General features: G+C 41.9%; 1 protein-coding gene across 5 annotated transcripts in view; it reads left to right on the top strand.

Moving 5' to 3' along the window:
- The window catches only part of EYA2 (EYA transcriptional coactivator and phosphatase 2), a 183,097-nt gene that overhangs the window by 135,113 nt on the left and 25,379 nt on the right, over window positions 1-22,605 (top strand). For 4 of the 5 annotated variants that reach the window (XM_060230858.1, XM_060230860.1, XM_060230857.1 and 1 more), the window contains one exon: window positions 12,300-12,401. In XM_060230858.1, coding sequence (XP_060086841.1) covers window positions 12,300-12,401 — 102 coding nt within the window. The remainder of the gene's footprint in view (window positions 1-12,299; window positions 12,402-22,605) is intronic. The other variant, XM_060230861.1, reaches the window with a different exon arrangement.

The following is a 22,605-nucleotide window of genomic DNA, read 5'->3' as shown; positions in this document are numbered from 1 at the left end:
AGGTTAGAGTTACAATTTGGCGTAAGGCATACAATGTGGTTTACTTTGCACACTAATTAATTCAATTCACAGACCAGACATCTTTGGCATTCTACTGCAAAGATGATACACTCTTGAGGTACTCAAAGAAGTACTTTTATCTATTTCTCACAATGTAAGAACTCATGGGCATTTCATTTGTGAATCAATGGTGACATCAATGGGTGTGTCCTAATATGCAAATGAGTTCCTGCTGGGCTTTTTCTACAAAGAAGCCACACACACACACACATATATATATGCGCGTATGTGTATATGTACACACACAGGGTAACCAGAACTAGCATGATGGCAGAGTGTTTGGCTGTTTCTTGCCCTCTCTCTGATGGTACATGTAAGTGTATATTAATTAATCAGTTGAAAACAGTTGACTGGTTGAAAATATTTAACTGGTTGGCAGCTTTGCCTGTGCGAAAAAGTGAGTGAGCTAACGTCTCCAGCCGAATGCAGCAGAAAAGTTGGCCGAAGGAGCAGAGATAGTTTTTCCACCTGATCTGAGTCTCTGCAGGAGCCCTTTCAGTGAATTGTAAAGCAGACTTTATGGCCCCGTCCAATAAGCCATGAATATTGTTCTCAGTGGAGTTTAAACGCCTGCGCTGTTTAATGGGTTTTGGTGTATGATATTTAATGTTCCTTCTCAAGGTACAGCATATGAGCTGTAACTCTCAGGTCTGTTCAGTCCTGTTGTGCAGTAGAAAAGTTAGCAGAAAAATTAGTGTTCATAACCAAATATATCACTTGGTAGCCATTTCAAATTGTGTAACGCTGGGGGTGGTAACTGGGGTGGTGGTATGCATACATTTTCTGAGTTGCCTTGAAAAGGTGCCCCAAATTCACCATTTCATTTTCAGAATCCATATGCTTCTAAAGTAGGGCATCAATATCCCTGTTTGTCCCCGGCATAACTAGAAATATGCCTCTAAACACAAGGTTCTATGTCAATATTATAGCTAATAACTGTTGCCTCTTCCTTTTTGAAGGGCTATCTGTGGTAGTTCCCAAAGGATCTTATGGCATTTCTCTGTCCTCCCCCAAGCTAGAAGAAGAGGAGATTGGATTTCTACCCTGCCCTTCATTTGAGTCCCAGAGCAGCTTACAATCTCCTTTCTCTTTCGGTCCCCATAACAGACACCCTGTGAGGTAGGTGGAGCTGAGAGAACTGCTCTGAGAGAGTTAGGACTGACCCAAGGTCATATCTTCAGGTGGAGGAGTGGGGAAATTAAATCTGGTTCTCCCAGATTAGAGTCCACCCACTTAACCACTACACCAAACTGGCTCTACACCAAACCTTATTTTCTTCAGTGTTACGTTCAAACCATAAATAACTGTTAACTCCTTGTTTGTTTAACACTGTGGACTGTGTGTCTTGAGGAAGGAAACACATATACATCCCATGAAGTTACCCATGCATATGTTTTAAGATGTGAATAAATGGTGGCAGTGTATGAATGGAACCATGTTTGAGCCCCAACCCCAATAAGTCTGTGAAGTTGAGTCAGAACAGTTATAAAAATGAGAGCAGTTGATGTCTCTGTGAGACAGGACCTGAGAGGTGAAATGGCCATGAAGTGATCTGTATAGATTTTAAAAGAGACAAGAAGGGTAGTGATGTATGGTGGCCTGGCATGCTTGTAATCCTGAACCTGAGAGAAAGACATTGTGGAGAATGGGGAAGGGAGAACTAAGTAAGCTACTATAAGCTCTGTGAAGAAAGGACAGGATAAAAATGTAGGCACTCTGTGTGAGTGGAGAAGGGGTGTCACAATGTGTGCACGGTCTAACACATGTAAGGCTGATAGCTAGCAAAATTGTCAAGTAACAACATAATATGCCAGATACATATTACATCCAGTGCTTTTCAGTATGGTAGGGCATAGTGGCAAGATGGGATAGCATGGAGGCACACCATCCACCAGGCTGTCTCTTCCTTTGAGAACGCACGCATAGCTGGTCTTGAGGACAAAAGGAGATTGAGGAAGAATCGCACTGCTACAGGACCAACCCTAAATCAGACTTTTCCCTGCAGCCGCTGTGGCCGGACCTGCCTGTCCCACATTGGTCTTGTCAGCCACCAGCGAGCCTGCAGCAAACGTGGACTATTGCACCCTTCTTAAATCTTCGTTCGCGAAGCCAAGCCGAGAGAGAGAGAGAGAGATGTATTAAACTATATGTCTTCTAACAGAGGCATCAGTAGGACTTGTGAATCTTTTGTCCACTCTTCCAGCTTTTGACCTTCTGAAAGATTACAGAGAGATGGGTAACTATACCCTTTTGCCAAATTGATACCCAGGAGTTCATATATGGATGGGAAACTTCTTGGTTGCAAATTGCTAGGATATTAGCACACATGTAAAGTGCAAATAAATGGATATGCTGGACGCCTCTCTGATATAGTTTTACTATTAGTTGTGGCAGAGTATCAGAATAGAACTTGGAGCGCCCAGGTTCAATCCTCATTTAGTCATGAAAGCTAACAACTGGGTAGCTGTGAGGGTAAAATGGGGAAGGGAGAACTAAGTAAGCTACTTTGAGCTCTTTGAAGTAAGGGCAGGATAGAAATGTGATTGAAGGGGACATCTCTAGGAACTCTGTTTATGTATTCTGCCATAACTACTGCAGTGGCATCCTGATATCATAGGGCACTCATAAACTTACATAGTTGGGAAAGAGTGAATTAACTATTACTAGCTTCAGGAAACACTGTATAATTGGGCTGGACAAATAAGTATAATGTAAGTGTTGGAGTAGAGTTTAAATTCTCACATTGCTATGAAGCTCATTAATGAAGGTCAGTGACCTCCCTTCAGGAAGGGGAAAGTATACACACTGCTGGAATGGCCAGGTGCCCACAAGCAGGTCTTGCCCACTGGTACTCCAGCAACTGACAGAAGAAAAAAAATGCCAGTGAAAATCTAATGACATCACTTCCAGGAAAACTAAAAGTAATGTTATGCCTCTCTAGGAATCACCAGAAATTCTGTGATAAACCGCAGGATTTTCAGCAATTCTTAGAAATTACTGATGTCACTTCTGGATTTTTCTAGAAGTGATGTCACACCTTTGCCACTAGCAATTAAAAATGTTTCTTCTGCCAGCTGCTGGAGACCTAGCATTCCTCTCTAGGAATATGGTTTTATCATAGAGTTTCTGGGGTTTCTACACAGCGCCCAGAGATTCTTGGAGGAGCGTCAGGGTGAAAATGCACTAGATAGGTGATACGTTTTGGGGGGGGATCTAAACATCATTTTTTCAGAAACATCTTTGTCACATGTTTATAATAATCATTTTCCCCCTTTAAATTAGTAACTTATTTGATATGGCACAGAAATGCTGTTCTTATGGTGATTCATGCTTCTGGTGATGAGGTATCCCTTGTTCAGCTTTCATCACTATGTAGGGGTAAAAAAATTGCTTCTAGTACTGGGCAGTTAAAAACAAATTTTGGAGGTTTAGATCTGTCTTGTTTGCTGCGGTTCACGTTGTTAGGGTTCAAATCAAATATACACTTCCCCCTTGAACTCTATTAGCTAATTCAGAGTGGCATGTGTTTCCTTGCTTGCTTTGTCTGAGAATTGGCCTAATATGTATGTATGTCCAGTGCTGCTGTTCAGACATCTAAGAGTTCTCCATTCCTTTGACAAACAGAAGCCAAAGTGCTTAAGGACATCTGTTTATTTTATTTCTTTAATGAGAAAACCTTCCATCTTCTTTCTGATTTCAGCTGTGTTTATTTACATTTTGTTACTCGTATGTGCAGGGCAACTTGGGACATTAAAAAACCCTCCATGGCCTACTAGAAAGTAGCCTGCCTAGGACGAACGAGGAAAGGCAGTGTGAGGCCCTTCCTAAGGAAAACATAGTCTTTTGGAATTCTATAAAATAGATTTTCAAAATAAATACAGCCTAATTCACTCAGTTGATGGTGGATTAACTCAAGATGAATACAATTTAGGAAGGATTTTCTGAGGAAGTAGATTTTTTTTTTTAACCAACTAGAGGCTAAATATTGTATTCAGTGCCCTCTTGGGTTAAATAATAAAAGCATTCAGTCATCATAGGCAATTTTAAAAGACTGCCATTTAAGTCATATCACTATATCACTTGTTAGTAGAGCTGTGCAAGGAACCTGCTTTTTATGTCCAGTATTTGTCTGACTTTTGAAGAAAAAAAGATATATCAGTGACTTCTTGTGGCAGTACTGGGTTGTAGGAAATGGAAACCACTGCTGTTAGAACAACTGCTAAGCCTGCACTGCTAACAATGGACTATTTAGAATCTTTTAGTTGCTCAGGTCAACTTAACATTTTCCTGTACTGTTTTTGCTTTCTGGCTCTATTTGTTTTTATTTATTTATTTTAAAGCCCACCTGTTTTCCATTATTGAGGATGCAGGTGATTCCTGTCCAGGAACTGACCAGATCCAGACTCACTTAGCTTTGGAAAGCTTGTTTGGTTGATCTCCAACCATATTTTCTCCTCTTCCTTGCCCCTTGTCCACTGACTCCCATCTGAGCAGCATCCTCTTTAATTTTTAGTCGAATCACACAGGGCTTTTTTTGTAGCAGGAACTCCTTTGCCTATTAGGCCATATTCTCCTGATGTAACCAATACTCCAAGAGCTTATAGGGTTCTTACTACAGGTCCTACTGTAAGCTCCAGGAGGATTGGCTACATCCGGGGGGGGGGGGTGTTCTAAAGTTCCTGCTTTAAAATTTAAAAAAGCCTTGGTCCAGTGGCACCTTTAAAATCAACAAAGTTTAATTCTTGGTATTCTGTGTGCATACCCAGAATAAAATTTGGTCGGTCTTGAAGGTGCGACAGGACTCATATTTTCTTCTGTTGCACCAGACCAACACAGCTGGCCACCTCTTTAATTGTGTAATTTCCTGCAGCAGGATTCTGTGACTCACTGGAATCCTGTCCCCATTTATAGTGGAATGGAAGAGAGCAAGCCTGATTTGCTATTTCAATACATCAGTTAGGACAAAGAGACCCAAATTCTCTCTTCACAGACACTCCATATAAAGCAGTGAGGCTCACCCTTGTGAGGCACTTTTTTCAATCTCTCCTGGTGTAGAGGAGGAAGCAGGAGTGGCTAGCTGGCCTTTTGGGCAGTGGCAAATACCCTTTTTTCCTTATACATGAAAACAGTTAGACCCACTATGTTTTCAAAGGAGGGGGGGGAGGCTGGGGATTTGCTGATTAACAGCTTTATGTTTAGGCTTGCCAGTCCCCAAGACTGGGCGGGAGATCCCCTGGTTTTGTAGGCTCCTCCCTGCTGCCAACCAGCTGGCTGGTAAGGGAAAGCCCCACCCCCACCTTTAGATCTCAGGCAGGTTTAGAAGCTTGCAGCTGCTTCTGTTTTAGAAAGGTGTGTGTGTGTTCCATGTGTGTGTGTGCCTTTAAATTTCAGTGAGACTGATGCTGTGGGGGTGGGAACAGGAAGACCATGTGTGTGTGTGAGAGAGAGAGTAAGCCAGAGAGTCCAATCCCTCTGTTCATTTTGCATCCCTTTCAGAAACTGTGTAGTAAAACAGATAGTGAAGAGTTAGCTAGATCCTGAGTATGGGTTAGAGGAAAACTCTATCCCCTACACCTTTCTTTCCCTGTTGGTTGAAATACGGCAGATTGTTACATTCAGCAACTCCAGTGAGTAAAGCTATCTATTCTATACCATTACCCCAGGGAGATCGCAAATGTGTGGGCATGCAAACAGTATTTTAGCTGCTTTGTGAGTGTGTATGAGTTCACTTTCATTTTAGTGGAAGTGCAGCTACTGTGGAACCATTTGAATGCAGAAAGGAGGCGGAGGAAATGAAGACTGCATTCAGGGGTGCTTCCTTTATTTTTTTATTTTTAGGGAATGTTAAAGTCTCTCAGCTCCACCCTCAAAGTCCCCAGATATTTCCTCAGTTGGACCTGGCAGCCCTTATTCTGTTGTATACAGTTCTCTTGAAAGATTTTGTAACAACATACCTATGAAATCTGAATGAATAACTTTCCCCATTGCACTATGGAAGAGTTAAAGTTATTTTATTTTGTTGTTGTTGTTAAAGCTCCAGTAAAGAAATGTTTGGCCTCTAATCTAGATCTTGCCTGCATTGAGTGCTTCTAGTTGTTAATTTAAGAAGTGGAGTATGCATTATGAATAATTAACTGGTGATAAGAAGGGATGTATAAAGTAAAGGACAGACCAATTTATGGGTTATGCATTCACATTTTAAAAAAAAAACTATCCCATTTTTTTTTTTACAAAAAAGAACAAAACACTTGAAGATTGGTGCTGTTTTGGCTTGCTGGTGTATTTAAGTGTCTGTATGTTTTATACTGTCGATTAGAACTTATCCTCTTCGTCCAGACATGTGGTTCTGCCTTCTCTTTATGACAGGCTCTGGATTCTTTTTTCTATTTAATACAAGCAAACAAACTGGTCCCCATTTCCAAGCATTTCCAAGTAATTAAACCAAATTAAAACCATTAAACTCTTTCTGTAGTGCCAACTTCATTATTAACAGCTAACCACAAAGAGGCGATTTAACTTGGGAGGCTCTCCATTGAGCGCTAATCTGCCTTTCACCTCTGGCTGACACTTCCAGAAGATAACCTCCCCCCCCCTCCCCCTAGAATAGAAGTCTGACAAATATGCTTAATTAATGCTTTCTTCCTAGTGGAAAAGTCATTATTTGTTAACTGCATAAGCGAGGTACTTGGCAAGGGTGTAGAAGATTGTTTTAAGAAAATAATAGATGATGGGGGAGGATTTATAATTTTTTAGCATTGTTTTTTTTTCTTTTAAGCAAAGCTAAGAGATGTACAAATACATTACACAAACATTTGGAATGTCAGATGGGTTGGTACAGGGGTAAAAATGGAAGGGTACTTCAGTCCTTCCCCTTCACTTAATGGCATACAAGTCTTAACAGTTTGCCAGTGAAGACATATGTCTGGAACTGTGAGTGATTTGGAACCAGAAAGGGAGGTAAGAAAGAGTGACTTGGGTTTGAACGATTGCCAAAGATAAGTCAGACTCTCTAACTTCCTTTTACAATTTCTGCAAGAGCTACAAAGGAGAAGGTAACTGGATGCAAAAACCCAGCCAACAAAAACTGGAGTAGCTGCAGGTGGTAAAAAAAACACATTGTGTGCCTTAGTGTACACTTTAAAACAAGTATAAGGAAATGTTTGTCTTTAAAAAGAAATAAACTAAAAAAATCCATGGCTTCAGCAGCCCAAAGATTGTTTTATTTGGGGATAGCAGGCAGTGGTCTTTACTGGTAGCCCTTCCTTCAAGCTTCACACCCGTAAATATCCACCAGATAAATAAGCCCACTCTGAAGTCAAGCACATACATTGATACATGCTTGTATGCCATAGGTGGAGCTGCGAGGAGGGGACAAACTGGGAGAGTGGGCTGGTCACATCATGGCCTGTGGAACTGAGCAAGCCCTGTGATTTTCTTCCCCATGATGTTTGGGTTGGTCTGAGCGCTGTGTAGAGGAACTACACAGAAGGGAGTCTTTCTGGGAATCCATGATGGTTCTCAGGGACTGACACAGGTAATTCCTCAATGCTAGGAGACAGTGTGAGTACAGCTAAAAAGACTATGAAGAATATAACATTCATATGAAATACATGGCTTCTCCCAGAGCTTCCTTTCTGGGCACTGGTTCCAAGAGGAATCATCCACACACCTGTTGTGAGGCAAAATTGAGATTAATGGGCAAGTATTGTTTGGTACAGAAAACAGTATTGTCTCATCCCCACCTACCTCACAGGGTGTCTTTTGTGGGGAGGGGAAGGGAAAGGAGATTGTAAGCCACTCTGAGACTCCTCAGGTAGTAAAGGGCAGGGTATAAATCCGATCTCTTCTCTTCTTATACTTAAGAGCAGCAGTGTCAAACTCATTTGTTATGAGGGCCAGATCTGACATAAATGAGACCTTGTCAGGCCAGGCCATGTCAGTCCAGGCCATGTGTGTACCTATTTAAGATTAGGCAGCAGTTACAAACTTTATAAAGGACACAAACACAATTAAAGGGGTTTAATTTAAAAGAAATAATTTTAAAAAAACCCTTAAAATAAAACATGCTTAAAACATTAGCACTCATTGGTCTTAAAAGTGCTTTCTTTGTATCTCTCCCATGGGATCCAGGGAGCTGGGCAAAGGAAGCTTTGGAAGGAGCCTCAGCCAATGGAGAAAATAGAGGTTTTGCTCTGTAGCTCCTGTGCAATTGAGCAAACCTTGCAAAGCAAGCTGTTATGCAGAAGGAAACAAGAGAGAAGGAGAAGGAAGCAGATGACAGCCAATTGTTAAGGGGCCTGATAGGAGCCCTCCGGGGGCCTGATTCAGCCCCTGGGCCGCATGTTTGACACCCCTGGTTAGGAGTGTAAGAGTGGCTATGCTGGATTGGACCAGTAGTGCTGCTGGTCCAATGTCCTGTTTCAACAAGCCAGTAATATGCAGCTGATGGCCTCCTAGCCCATCACCTTGATGTTGCTCCTCTTGCACTGATATTCAGAGTGCTTCTGTATGTGAACATGGAGGTTCTGTGTAGTCATATCCAATACTCCCTCTAAGCTGTGTAGTCTTGTGAGCAAAAATTCTACTTTGTGAGCTACTGGAATTAAAGTTGTGAGCTGCTGCATAAATTAGTTTGCTCCGGGGCCATTTTTCCTGAGCTAAGACAAAAATGTGTGAGTCGGAGGCTAAAAAACTATGAGCTAGCTCACACTAACTCAGCTTAGAGGGAACACTGATCATATCTAATAGGCATTGATAGACCTGACCGCTGTGGGTTTGTCTGATCACCTTATAAAGCCAATGGAGCTAGTTGGCTCCTATTTCTATAACTGAAAGGGACAAACTAGACATTGTACTTAAATGCACACCTACTGCCAAAAATTGCAATCGCGTGTTTAGTTTCCCTTCTGTAATTCTGAGTAGAACTTAATGACTTCATTATGTTTTGCCCAGTTCCTTGGCTTGTTTTGGCAGAAGAATGGCCATAGCTCAGTGGTAGAGCCTTCAGTCCCCTCCATCTTCATTTAAAAAGACCAAGCAGTAGCAGATGTGAATTACCTTCATCTGAAGACGAGCTGCTGCCAGTTAGAGCAGACAGTACTGGCCTTGATAGAGCAATGGCCTGATCTAGCATAAGGCAGCTTCATGGGTTCACAGGACTTCATCATCGGGAACTGGGGGAGCATCAGGACTGCGGGTAAGCTCTGCTAACCATTACATAGGGGAAAGAGATAGAGATCACACACCATGTTTAGTGCAATGTCCAGGGCTTTTTTTGTAGCAGGAACTCCTTTGCATATTAAGCCACATCCATCTGTAGCCAATCCTTCAAGAGCTTACAGAGCTCTTAGTAGAGGGCCTACTGTAAGCTCCAGGAGGATTGGCTGCAGGGGGTGGGGGTGGCCTAATATGCAAAGGAGTAAAAAAAATTTAAAAAGCCCTGGCAATGCCTAATTTGGCCTCAGATATAGCAACTAGAAAGGGTTCTCTGGGTCACAGGTAATAGTCAGTAGAGAACAAACAGTTTCTAAACCATCCAAAGGTTGAATGGGGTGGCTTTGGGGTATGGCTTTAGACATACGCTGCGCTACCCAGGAGCTAAGCTTAGGTTTTGATTGGCATTAAATGTTGAATTTTAATTTGAGCTAATTATGTATTGCACACCATCTTCTCCCCCCTCTTTAACCTCAGTATGGCAGAATTCCCTTGTAAATATATTTATTCCAACTGCAAAAGGTTACACTACAAAATCAAACTAAATTCAATAGAGACGACTTAAAATAAATTTACAAGAACATTTTGATAGCTGCGCCTGCAGTGATATAATAAATTATAAAGAGCAGTGTGCTGGGACCTGAAGACTAACTGGAAAAGCAAAAGGAAATTAAAATAAAAAGCTCCCCAGAGCAGGTCCGGTATGAAGCTAATGGAAATGAAGCTTACTGAACTAACAGTCAGTGTACTGATAGGAAGCGTTGGTTTTAATTTGGAAGCACTGGGAAGGTCCAGCTGTCTAAGTAAGTTTGTAGACTTTCTGCCCTGCTAGGCTTGCAGCCTGAGGTAAAAACAGCTTTAATTTCTTACCAGTGCCAGTTTGGTGTAGTGGTTAAGTGTACGGACTGTTATCTGGGAGAACCAGGTTTGATTCCCCACTCTTTCACTTGCAGCTGCTGGAATGGCCTTGGGTCAGCCATAGCTCTCACAAGGATTGTCCTTGAAAGGGCAGCTGCTATGAGAGCCCTCTCCAGCCCCACCCACCTCACAGGGTGTCTGTTGTGGGGGAGGAAGGTAAAGGAGATTCAGAGTATAGGGCAGGATATAAATCCAATATCATCATCTTCGTTTTCAGGAGCTCAAAGAGTTGCCGTATTGGTCACTTTCTTACTGGTACTCTGTATTGCCCTGATCTGGATAGCTCAGGCTAGGCCAGTCTCTTTGATCTTGGAAGCTAAATAGGGTCATCCCTGGCCAGTATTTGGATGGGAGACCTAAAAACAGCAGGGTCATGATGCAGAAGCAGGTAATGGCAGATTACCTCTGAATATCTCTTGCCTTGAAAACTACAAGTCAGCAGTGACTTGACAGCACTTTTCACCACCACTCTTTACTAGCCTAGGCTACTTTCGCCCTTGTTTACACAACATCTGAAAGGGGCTCTTGTTAGTCTCTGGATCCCAATTTTCAATTGAATAGAAAGGTTTAAGAACATAAGAAGAGCCCTGCTGGATCAGACAAGTGGTTCCATCTAGTCCAATATCCTATAGTGGCCAACCAGTTCCTCTCAAGGGCCAACAATAGGGCATAAAGGCTGAGAGCTTCCCCTGATGTTGCTTCCTGCCTCTGGGATTCAGAAATTTAGTGCCTCTGAATGTAGAGGTTCCTTTTAGTCACTGTAGCTAGTAGCCACTGATAGACCTATCCTCCATGAATCTATCTAATGCCCCTTTTAAAGTTGTTTATTCCTGTGGCCATCACTACATCCTCTGGCAGCGAATCCCACATTTTAATCACTCTCTGTGTAAACAAATAGTTCCTTTTACCTAGCCCTCATGACTGTAGAATGGAGCCCCGTGGCGCAGAGTGGTAAAGCTGCAGTACTGCTGTCCTAAGCTCTGCTCATGACCTGAGTTCGATCCCCGGTGGTAGCTGGGTTTCAGGTAGCTGGCTCGAGGTTGACTCAGCCTTCCATCCTTTTGAGGTCGGTAAAATGAGTACCCAGCTTGCTGGGGGGGAAGTGTAGACGACTGGGGAAGGCAATGGCAAGCCACCCCGTAAAAAGTCTGCCATGAAAACATTGTGAAAGCAACATCACCCCAGAGTCGGAAATGACTGGTGCTTGTACAGGGGACTTTTCCTTTCCATGATTGTAGGGATAAGATTGTGATGGCAAAAAAAACAAAACCCAAAAGGAGATGCAGTTCAGTTTCCACAATAATTTCCCTTTTTGTTTTTCGTGCTGCGGGAAGGCTAATGGTGGGACGGAGACAGAGCGAGCAGTCAACCGGAGGCCAGTTAGTGGTGTTGGGAGAAGGGCGGAAGCGGGCTGTCTGTCTACAGGCACGGCAGCTTTTGGAACCTCTTGCTGCCTCCTTTAAGCATAATTTGTTCACCACGTGATGCCTTCTGTATGAATTGGGAAGAAGGAACATGACTTGTTTTGTTTAGTGAAGATGTAGTGTTTGTTAAATTCTTAAGAAGCCTACGAGTGCCATGGATAGGAAGATGCCTTGTTTGTGTTCATATATATACTATTACACATAAGCATAAAGAAATTGTTAACATTATGAATCTGACTTGGCCCTTGAAAAATCCAAATTGGGGAAGGGGAGATGAAAATGTATGAGATTGAATCCTATAGAAGAATGCAAGCTATGAAACCCTCTTTAGTTTAATTGGGCCAAGCACTTGAGGACTAAAAGTGGACTGCGGATTTTATTTTTATTTATTTTTTAAAAAACATGGTTTTTAAAAGCCAAACAATTAGGAAGTTAGTTTTTATATGTATATGATGGATTTGAATTGATGTGCCCCCCCATGTGCTTAATCAAACTAATTACTTAAGATAATATGAGGATATGTATCTGATTAAGGATGAAGGTTTTTTTTTCTGGTGACTGGAGTAGGGAATGCTCTTGGTGAACTGCAGCCAATATTATAATATTTTGCAAAACCTCATATGAACAGCCAATAATTGTGGAAAGAAAAATGTTTAAACCATTAGTGTGTTTTCTTTGTAACAGGATACTACTACATCTGTCAGGATAGGCCTTATGATGGAAGAAATGATCTTTAACCTTGCAGATACGTATTTGTTCTTTAATGACCTGGAGGTAAGTAATAAGGTACTTCATTTTATATATTTCCTTTTGTTCACCTGTGTCCATTTGGGAAACATGTTTCCCCATTTTTGTTGTTTTTTTGGTTAGTGAGTAAAACAGCAGTGTAATCCTAAACAGAGTTATACTGTTCTAAGCCATTGACTTCAGTGGACTTTAAAAAGTACACATTCTGTTTAGGGCTGCACTGTGAATGTGTGAGATTGTGTTCAAAACATATCCAAAGCTGTATTGCATGTGTCTTTGTGCTGAGAGTATCACTTGATAGTGAAGGACAGGTAGGGTTGCCAATCCACAGGTGGGGGCAGGGGATCGCCCGGTTTGGAGGCCCTCCCCCCCCACTTCAGGGTCGTCAGAAAGCAGGGGGAGGGGAGGGAAATGTCTGCTGGGAACTCTGTTATTCCCTGTGGAGATTTATTCCCATAGAAAATCATGGAGAATTGATCCGCGGGTATCTGGGGCTCTGGGGGGGGCTGTTTTTTGGGGTAGAGGCACCAAATTTTCAGTATAGCATCTAGTGCCTCTCCCCAAAATACCCCCCAAGTTTCAAAAAGATTGAACCAGGGGGTCCAATTCTATGAGCTCCAAAAGAAGGTGCCCCTATCCTTCATTATTTCCTATGGAAGGAAGGCATTGAAAAGGTGTGCAGTCCCTTTAAATATGATGGCCAGAACTCCCTTTGGAGTTCAATTATGCTTGTCACAGCCTTGATCTTGGCTCCGCCCCTAATGTCTCCTGGCTCCACCCCCAAAGTTCTCAGATATTTCTTGAATTGGACTTGGCAACCCTAAGGACAGGTTATAGTACCAGTTTTGAGAATAAGTGTTTTCCTGCTATTAAGTTTAATAGCTGAAACTGCGGGTGTCTATTCTAGATCTGGTTGGCCTCCCCAGCCAACACTGACATCTGTGCTAGGAAATGGAATAAAAACTGCCATGATGTGAGAGGGCTAGGCTGGGCAATATGTGATGACATGGTAATCTGAGTGCTGTTGAGTTGTCTGTTTATATAATGTTTTTATTGTATTTTATTGTTTTATCATATGTTGTACTCCGCCCTAAGCCCTACAGGGAATGGGTGGAATAGAAATATACAAAAATAAATAGATAAATAAATAATAGTCCTATTTCTCCTGGGATTTGCTCTTTAATTTTTATTGTACTTGTTTGTTTAGTGTACTTGTTTATTTAATTTTTAAATAATTGCCTCATTTTAAAACTTCGCTCAGACATGCATCTCAGGAACACGACATCAGACATTTGGCTAATGTTTGGGTTTGTGGGTGTTGTGCCTAATTCGTATCAATTAAACTGTAACCTATTTTAGTGATTTTAAAAAAGATTTCAGAAGCTTTGCAGAGCCGCATTGCCTTTAAACATACAATATATAAACAAATAATATTTTGTTAATTCTGTGAAACTAATTTGACCGAGGTTTAAAGAGCAAAGTATCATTTAGCCCATGTAGAATCAGTCCCAGGAAAACACTGTTCTGCCTGATGACTCTGTGGTCCCTGCAGAAACAGCAGTTGATACAGTGCTCAAAGTCTGAGCACTGAGGTGAGAGAAGTCAGGCCTGGTTGGCAGAGAAGGGAGAGCTATAGTATCTCTCTGATCTGGAGCCTTTTCTCCAAAAACTCAGAATGGGCTCCCTGTGATGACTCCCCGAAGAGAAGGTGGCACTTACTATTGTTCCAAATGTTTCAAAATTTTACCTCCTGGACTGAGCCCCACTACAAATCAAGTCTGTATACATACATCAGCTTTCCCTTCATCTGTTTGATATTATTAGTCTATGAACCTTTAGGGCTATGGAACATCGCTCTGTTTAATTCCCTCCTGTATTGTATTCTCAGCCCATTGGTATCTGGTGGGATTAAGAAGAGTTACCCTTGGGTAGCATTAGTTTACTTCAGGGCGGGGGGAGCATGATCTTGCAAATGTGGAATATTTGACTCATTTGTAGAAGCTTTGTCGGTTTGATCACAGCCTGTTAATCTGAAGTACACAGAGTATCTTCAAATGGGGCTACAGGTGCTTCCTTGTTTTGTAATCAGGGAATACCACTTCATGTGCTGCTGTGATGCAATAGTACCAGTCCAGTGAATTCTTCAGCAACAATTTCAGTGGAGTTTCTCCCTCCCAAGCATCCGGGTTGTGTTTGACCAGTACTTGATATTTTGACCAGTTGATATTATCATTAGAAAGACCAGGCTGGATTTGTCATGTGTGAGTCAACTGCAATATGAATTATATAGTAATGCCAAGAGTAGAAATAGTAATTAATAGAAACGTAAATCATTTTAGCCATTTCATTCTAGTTAATTGATACCAAGCATACTACTTTTATAGTACCCTTACTTTCTGTTCCCCCCGCCCACCATAAACAGGTGAAATTTTACATTTAGATTCACAATGAAAAATGTGTAGCTCTGCTAAAATTTCAGATCTGGTTAATGTCTGTGGTTAATAGCATGCTGTGGTTAACCCCTTGGTGGGATGATAGAGCTTTTTTAAGTCATACAGCCCGTGAACAGCAGTCATCATTATCTCTTAACTCAAAATAAGAACTTGAGAAGCCATGTTGGATCAGGCCAATGGCCCGTCCAGTCCAACACTCTGTGTCACACAGTGGCCAAAAAACAGATGCACATATCAGAAATATCAGGATTTCTGAAAAAAGACCACCTTTTTATTTGTTAAGAGGCAGGCTCTTAAGCTCTCCTTTGGAGCACCACTCCCCCCTTGGAACATACAATGAACAGCCTATTAGCTACATGTAGTTCTTGTTTCCACGCCATCCATAGTGTAGAAGTTAAGGCCTTAAACCAAGACCAGGAATACACAGAATCAAGAACCCACTCAGCATAACATGGAGGAGAGGACAATGTTGAAAGCTGCTCCTTGAGCTCCGTGGGATCAAGGGCAAAGAGAAAAAAAAGTAATAAATAAAATACCATCATTTGGTGAAAGGGAAGCCATGCACAAAGTCCTCATTTTTATGACAGAGCTGTATAATGGGTGGCTCCAATTATCAAAACCTGCTCTGCCAACTAAAAATAATTAAATGGGATTACAAGCTATGAAACTGGGGAAATTGTAATTGATATGGATTTGTTTTATCAGTTTATATTGCTGGAATTTATTTTTTTATCTTACACCCATGTGATGGAAAGTCATTAAGTTGCAGCCAATTTATGACAACCCTATGGGATTTTTTCAATGCAAGAGGTGAACAGAGGTAGTTTGCCATTGCCTTCCTCTGCATAGGAATCCAGAACTTCTTTGATGGTCTCCCATCCAAATACTAAAGAGGGCTGACCTTACTAAGCTTCCAAGATCTGATGAGGTTGGACTGGATGGTTATCTAGGTCGGAGCTACACTCATTTATGCATTTAATCATTCTACTCAAGAGACAAGCCAAAAGCATCTAAAGGTTTGTCTCTGGGCTCAGAAGAATTCTCTACCACCATGCAATCATTTTGCTCATTTCTTCTTAGAATGTATCCCTTGAAAGAAATGATACCAGAAGGTGAATGCTTCTGCTTCCTTACTTCCCAGCTCAGATATCTGTTTAAATGCCAAAGGTCTTGATTTCCTAGCATGGATGATGATGAAGAAGAAAACACTGGATTTACACCCTGCCGTACACTCTGAATCTCAGAGTGGCTTACAACGTCCTTTATCTTCCTCCCCCACAACAGATACCCTGTGAGTAGGTGGGCTGAGAGAACTCTTCCAGAAGGACATCTCTGTGGGAGCTTTGGCTGACCCAAGGCCATTCCAGGTTCTCCCAGATAAGAGTCCATATACATAACCACTACACCAAACTTGATGAGCAGAATCCTCTACACTGATAACAGTTAGAATTCACTGCATCTTTAATCCAGAGGTTTAGCTCTGACAAACTTCTCACTCTTTGGTTTCAGCCAAGCCCAGGAGTTAAAAAGGGTGTAAGTGGAGATCATGGGGTGGGGGAAGCCCCATGGATGGGAAATCCTGGAAAAGTACCCTCATATACTGCAAAACAAACAAACAAACCTTCAAAACATGCCTTGCTTTTCCTGAAAATTTAAAATGAAAGAATAAGCTTTTTGGCATGTGAAGAGATGAATTTGAAGAGATCTCTGTAATGGTTTGTTTTTTGTATGATACTGAAATTCATTGCTTAAAATCCTATGTGCCAAAGAAAACCCTTTAAAATCAGTGCTTCAGGTGCTGAAAAATCACTTTTTAAAAACATGTTTTCCAGCACAGTGCTCTTGAAGGGATTTCGTTCTAATTGTTTTGAACTCTTTGACCATATTCTTCCTGATCCCTCTAAGATTAAATTTGCCTCAGTGTACAGGCACTGGGAGAAAACTGAAAGCTTCAAAAGTGTGAATCACTCTTGGATTGCTTATCAGATCTCCCATAGATCAAGTTTCAATCCAAAGAGCATTCTGATGACAGGGGACTATGTTTCAGTTTCAAAATTCACCATACAAGGATTTTGCAGTCATCCATCCAAAAATGAAATCACTGTACCTGAATGAGCAAAAATCTGCTAGTTTATTATAACAAGACTAACAGCATACAAATTACAAATTATGTAAACATTGTTTTATTTCATCAAATCCATCCAATTTCATCTTGGAAAAAACAACTCTGTGCATCATTAGCAGAACAGGTGATGGTTTATGACTCATTCTAGGTTACAAAAACTGTATAATGACTTTCATTAGGACCAACCAAATAACACAAAACAATGGACAAGGCTAGATGTTTAAAAGTGAGAGCAGAGAAAAAAATTATGTTTCACGCCATGATTTATTTGGGGTCCTGTACAGAATGCCAACCAGATTTGAATAGATAAAATGGTTCCCAGATACTAGCTGGGTTAAGCTATTATCTGATTGCAGCTTTTGACAGAAGAAGAAGAGGAAGAAGAAGCTTTCAGCTGACAATACATAAGCAGTTGATTGAGTGGAATACAGCGGTCTCTTAAAAGACTGGAGGTGGGGAAAATCGTAGCAGCTGTTATATTAATAATAATAATTAACAATGAGAACCAGTGTGGTGTTGGAACTAAGAATGTCAGACTAGGATCTGGGAGGATCAGATTCCCCACTTATGCTATGGAAGCTCACTGGGTGACCTTGGGCCAGTCACATTCTCTCAGCCCAACCTACTTCACAAGGTTGTTTTTGTGGAGATAAAATGGAGGAGAGAACAATGTAAGCTGTTTTGTGTCCCCATTGGAGAAGGTGGAATATGTATAAACAAACAAATAAAATACTGAGGATGAATTTCAGATGATACCCTTCTTTTTCCTGGACAGCTGAAGGTGCAACTGATTCCAGAACCTTCTATTCTGCAATGAATGCATACAAGAGACCTTATGATCAGGGCCTGAATGTCTCTCTCTCCAACCCACCCCCTTCTTTATTTGTCTGGGTTTAAAAAAAAAAATTGAACATCCAGTCTGATAAAAAGTTCTGCAGAATTCAAAAGTCTATACATTGTTTGTATTGTTTTGGCTGGTTATATGACTTAATAAAAACATCGCAGAGCTTTTTTGTTTTGAGGTTTTGCTTTGGACTGATGGTGTCTACCCTGTAGCCCCATTCTGAGTAAGGAAATTGCACTCAGAGCCAGTTTGGTGTAGTGGTTAAGTGTGCGGACTCTTATCTGGGAGAACTGGGTTTGAGTCCCCACTCCTCCACTTGCACCTGCTAGCATGGCCTTGGGTCAGCCATAGCTCTGGCAGAGGTTGTCCTTGAAAGGGCAGCTGCTGTGAGAGCCCTCTCAGCCCCACTCACCTCACAGGGTGTCTGTTGTGGGGGAGGAAGGTAAAGGAGATTGTGAGCCGCTCTGAGACTCTTCGGAGTGGAGGGCGGGATATAAATCCAATTTCTTCTTCTTCTTCTTCTTCTTCTTCTTCTTCTTCTTCTTCTTCTTCTTCTTCTTTTTCTTCTTCTTTTCTGAAACAGAAAGGACAGTGATGAGATATGGCTAATGGTTAAGTAGTGGTATGAATGGATATCTGCAAACCTTTCTCCAGCAGGTGCAGCCATCCTACTTTTAAAAAAAATCTGTAGTTTTGGAGACTAGAAACTTGATTTATTGAAATCTGGTGGGTGCACTAGATAAGCACTCTGAAATCTAAATTCTGCTGTCGTCCAAGTGGTGACAGCCAAACAGCAAATCAATAGCCCTGAAGGTAGCTGCCTCTCTCACACACACCCAATACAAGTCTGCACTGCAGCACAAATCTGTGGGCTTAGCAGGCTGGCTTTCTGCAGGGCCATTCGTGTTAAGGAAAGCCAAACCTGAAGACCTCTTGGAGAAGGATTCAGAGCCCCACTGTGGCTACAGGAGCCGAACCAGTGTCAGGCCTATGTGGACCTTGAATTCATGCTACAGCGGCAGTTCAAGAATGACAGTGAGGAAGAGCAAAAGTGGCTGGCTCTCCCTCTCTTTCCTGGAACTAATGTGGCCACACTCACCAAGCTCCTCCCAGGCTGGGAGGGGAAAATCTGGCATCTTCCCGGGCCAGGGGGGGCTTGTAAATGAGGGGGGCATTGCCTCGCTGTGTCCACCGTGGCCATGGGCCTGGTCAGCAGTCACAAAATTGAAAACATGTTTAATTTTCCATGTTGCTTAGGGAGTTTGCCCCAGCTTGTGCCTGCCATGTCCTTGTCTGCTCCTAGTAAGCTGAAGTAGAGGAAAGAGAAGAACATTATCTCCAGTCTCTTCTGGGGCGTTGCTTAATTTGCTTAAGCAAACCTCAGATAATGCTTAGAGTCAGATTTGCGTGAATGTGTCAGATGTGGCATTTATGCAAAGTAAATACATGTCTATCTGAGAAATGTTTAGACAGTTCTAGTTTGCTTGTGAGTTATTGTCTTTTCCTGCTTGCTCCCCAAGAGTGTACTGGGTTACTTACTACTGTAGACTCCTCGGCAAATGTCAAACATCCCTAGTTCAAAGGAAGGCGCTAACTCTGAGACAGTGTTTCTTTTAGGCCTTTGGTTCAGCAGACCTGTATTGTCTTTCATGAGGGAGTTTTGCTCTACTCTGCCTCTCAAACAGGAGCAGGGTTTTTTTCCAAAGCATCCATACATCATCGTTCTCAGGGCTGGAATTCTAGCAGGAGCTCCTTTGCATATTAGGTCACCCACCCCTGATGTAGCCAATCCTCCCAAGAACTTACAAGGCATTCGTCCTCCATTTGGTCCCCTTCCAATGATTCCCCTGGTTTGTTCTAATGTTTCCCATACCTGCTTTCCTCCAGTCTTTCTGGAAAGATCATAGAGCAGATCAGTGCACTAAGGTCACCGGAAGGTGCAGATTTCCAAACTTTCCTGCCACATCAGCACCTTTTTCTCCCTGTATTCTCTAATACCCATCATTTCTCCCTTTCCCTGCCACCAGTGGGATTTTGGGCAGCTTTGATTTTTAAAAAGTTATTGTATCAGTATAAAAATCTGGCCAAAAAACCCACTAGTAGCACAAGCATAGGGTTTCTAACACTGCTTTGAAAAGTGCTGGGAAATTTTGGTGGTGGTGCCTGGGAAGGGCAAATTTGGGGAAGATGTGATATCATTTCTGGGTGATGCTGTATACTGCCTCGCTTAGTCTGTGGTGTTCACCACAAAGACTTTGGTGATTCCTAGAGCTTCTTTATGTTTGGCCATATTTTCTCCTGCTCCGCAGTGCCTTGTGTGGTAAATTGGTGATGGGGGTGGACTAATGAGAGGCCTACACAGCGGAGTGGCAGGCATGAGGGGATACCAAAGAACTACCCCTGTGAGAACTGCCCATTGCTGCTGCCTGAAGTTCTGCATTTGCACAACAGAGAATTGTTAACTTGTGGAATTAGCCACGCTCTTGCTGGGAGAATTTTTTTGCCAGCAGAGGTTTGACCATTCTGTTGCAATGCTGGGTTGAAGAACTTGCTGTCTGAAAATCAAAGAAAAATAATGATTGAATGGGTTTTAATGGTATCTATTACCAGGAATCCAATGGTGTTTCAGGTAATACCCCCACACCACCCCCAGAAAGACAGAGAGAGTATTCTGAGATAATCATTTGTTAGAACTTCCAGAAGCTTCTAGAAAGCAGTGTCAATGGAAGCTGTTACAGTATCCTTTCTTCTGGATTGCCAACTTCTAGGTGGCTGTAATAGAAGAAACATCAGGGTGAAACTACACTATCAAAACATATACGGTATATGTAATAGGGAAAACCCTTTTGGCCTCTACTTCTGAGTAGACTGTGCTCCTAAATAATCTAAGATGAACAATATAAATGTACACAAAAGGCACTCTAATATTCCAAAGCTTCTACCTTAAACAGACTGCAATATGAAAAACAAGTGCACACAGGCACTTAGACATCTATACCCAAACAGTCTGCAGAAAAATAGATCAAAGTGCACACAGGCACTTTTTGAAAGTTAAGAGTCTGCTATTGACTCATAAACCAAAATCTTGAGAAAACAGTCTGTAATGAATTCTTTCATCCAGATTGCACACAGATATTTTAAGAAACAAATTATTCCACTTCACTGTCTTGCACATTCAGTCCGCTATTTTTTCAGTGAGGTGTCGGATAAATAATAAGTTCATCCACATAAAGCCAGTCCACGTTAGCCGGTGTCAAATGTTTCATTGCCTTTTTCAAGACTGATGGCTTTTAAGTGGGACCCAAAAATCCTGTCTCTTCCTCAGAAGGCAACTTCTAGGTGGCACTTGGAGATCTCCCACTATTAAATTAAATCATTTCCCTTGTAGAAAATGGCTGCATTGGAGGGTGGGCTCTATGGCATTATGCTCCATTGAAATCCCTCCTCTTCCCAAACTCCGCCCTCCCCAAGCTCAACGTATTTCCCGATCCAGAATCCTACTTCTGACTGTTACATTTAGTAGGGCAATACCTACCTACCTACCTACCTTCCCTGCTTCTTTCCTTCCTTCCTAATGATACTTGCTTTAATTTAATGAGGGGGGGATTGTTCAGACCTCTCACACACCTTATCATCCCTGATGAAATGCAGGGAGATAGATCAAGGGCCACTTGCAACTTTCTGAGGTTCCTGAGCAGACAAGGCATTTGAGATACATTAGGAGACTGGAAATTTCATTGGAGCAGTGAATGGTGGAGAGGAAGAGGTGTTTAATCCTCTTTCCCTGCAGGCTGGTTTTCTAATAAAAATGGTCCTTCTATTTGTTTTTCTTTCCCTCTCCTTTTTCTCCCTGCAAGGAGAAATGCAGCCGCAAAGACATTTGATAAAAATGGAGTTTCTGGGAATGCAAAGCACTTTTCAGTTCTGCTCCAAATTAATATCCATCCACCCCCTGCAGCTGCAGTTTAAGCATTTTAATTTAAAGGTGGTGGAGTCTTAGGCCTGCTCATGCCTCATATAGTTTGACGCAAAGAAATAGATTCCATGGAACAGAGACAGGAAGAAAAGGAAGCAAAAAGATAAGATCTTTGCCATTCTATCTGCTGAAGTATGCAGTTGCGCCCACAAGTGGTGTTTGAAGGGATGGGCAAGACAACTTTTCCTCCAAATAGGAATAGAAAAATCAAATCTGCCCTTTTAAGGTCCCTTGAACATTAAGACATACAGAATAAGAGAGAATGTGGCTGTATGCAAGTGTGGTGGGAAGAAACTAGGAGAAGCAGGGAAGTTTGATGTCTGCCCATATTGGGTCCAAGGGCAAGACAGCTATTTGTTTTAAGTCAGGGTGCAGTGGTAGTTTCCACCAAATATGTCTGCCCTTAACATTGTAATGTGTACTCTGACATACTTTGCTCCTGATTGCATAATGCTGTTGGCTCTTTGTACACCCGTATTTGTGGAGTTACAGTAATGGAGCATTCTGCAAATAAAGTCAGTTTGCCATATTAGAATCAAATTTGCAGTGAGACAGTAAGAAAATGTTCCCACTGAGTCCCAGAGATGTATAATTAAGCTTGCTAGCTTCATTGCCCACCACCACACTAAGTAATAGTAGGAAGAATTTTTTTTAAAAAGCAAAGTTTAACCATAGAGTTTCTGGTGATTTCTAGAACTACCCTTTGTCACTTCCAGTTTCTGACAAAGCACTATCCCACCCACCCCCACATCCCCACTTCAAACCCTCCTGCCAAGTGTCAGGCTTGGCTTGGCTACCCTAGGTGTAGTGGCTGGAATGTTAGGCTAAGTCTAGGTCCAAATCCC

This window comes from Heteronotia binoei, chromosome 2, assembly GCF_032191835.1.
Source record: "Heteronotia binoei isolate CCM8104 ecotype False Entrance Well chromosome 2, APGP_CSIRO_Hbin_v1, whole genome shotgun sequence".
Classification (NCBI taxonomy): domain Eukaryota; kingdom Metazoa; phylum Chordata; class Lepidosauria; order Squamata; family Gekkonidae; genus Heteronotia; species Heteronotia binoei.
The sequence above is the reverse complement of the archived record's forward strand: the minus strand, read 5'-3'. Positions and strand labels throughout refer to the sequence as shown.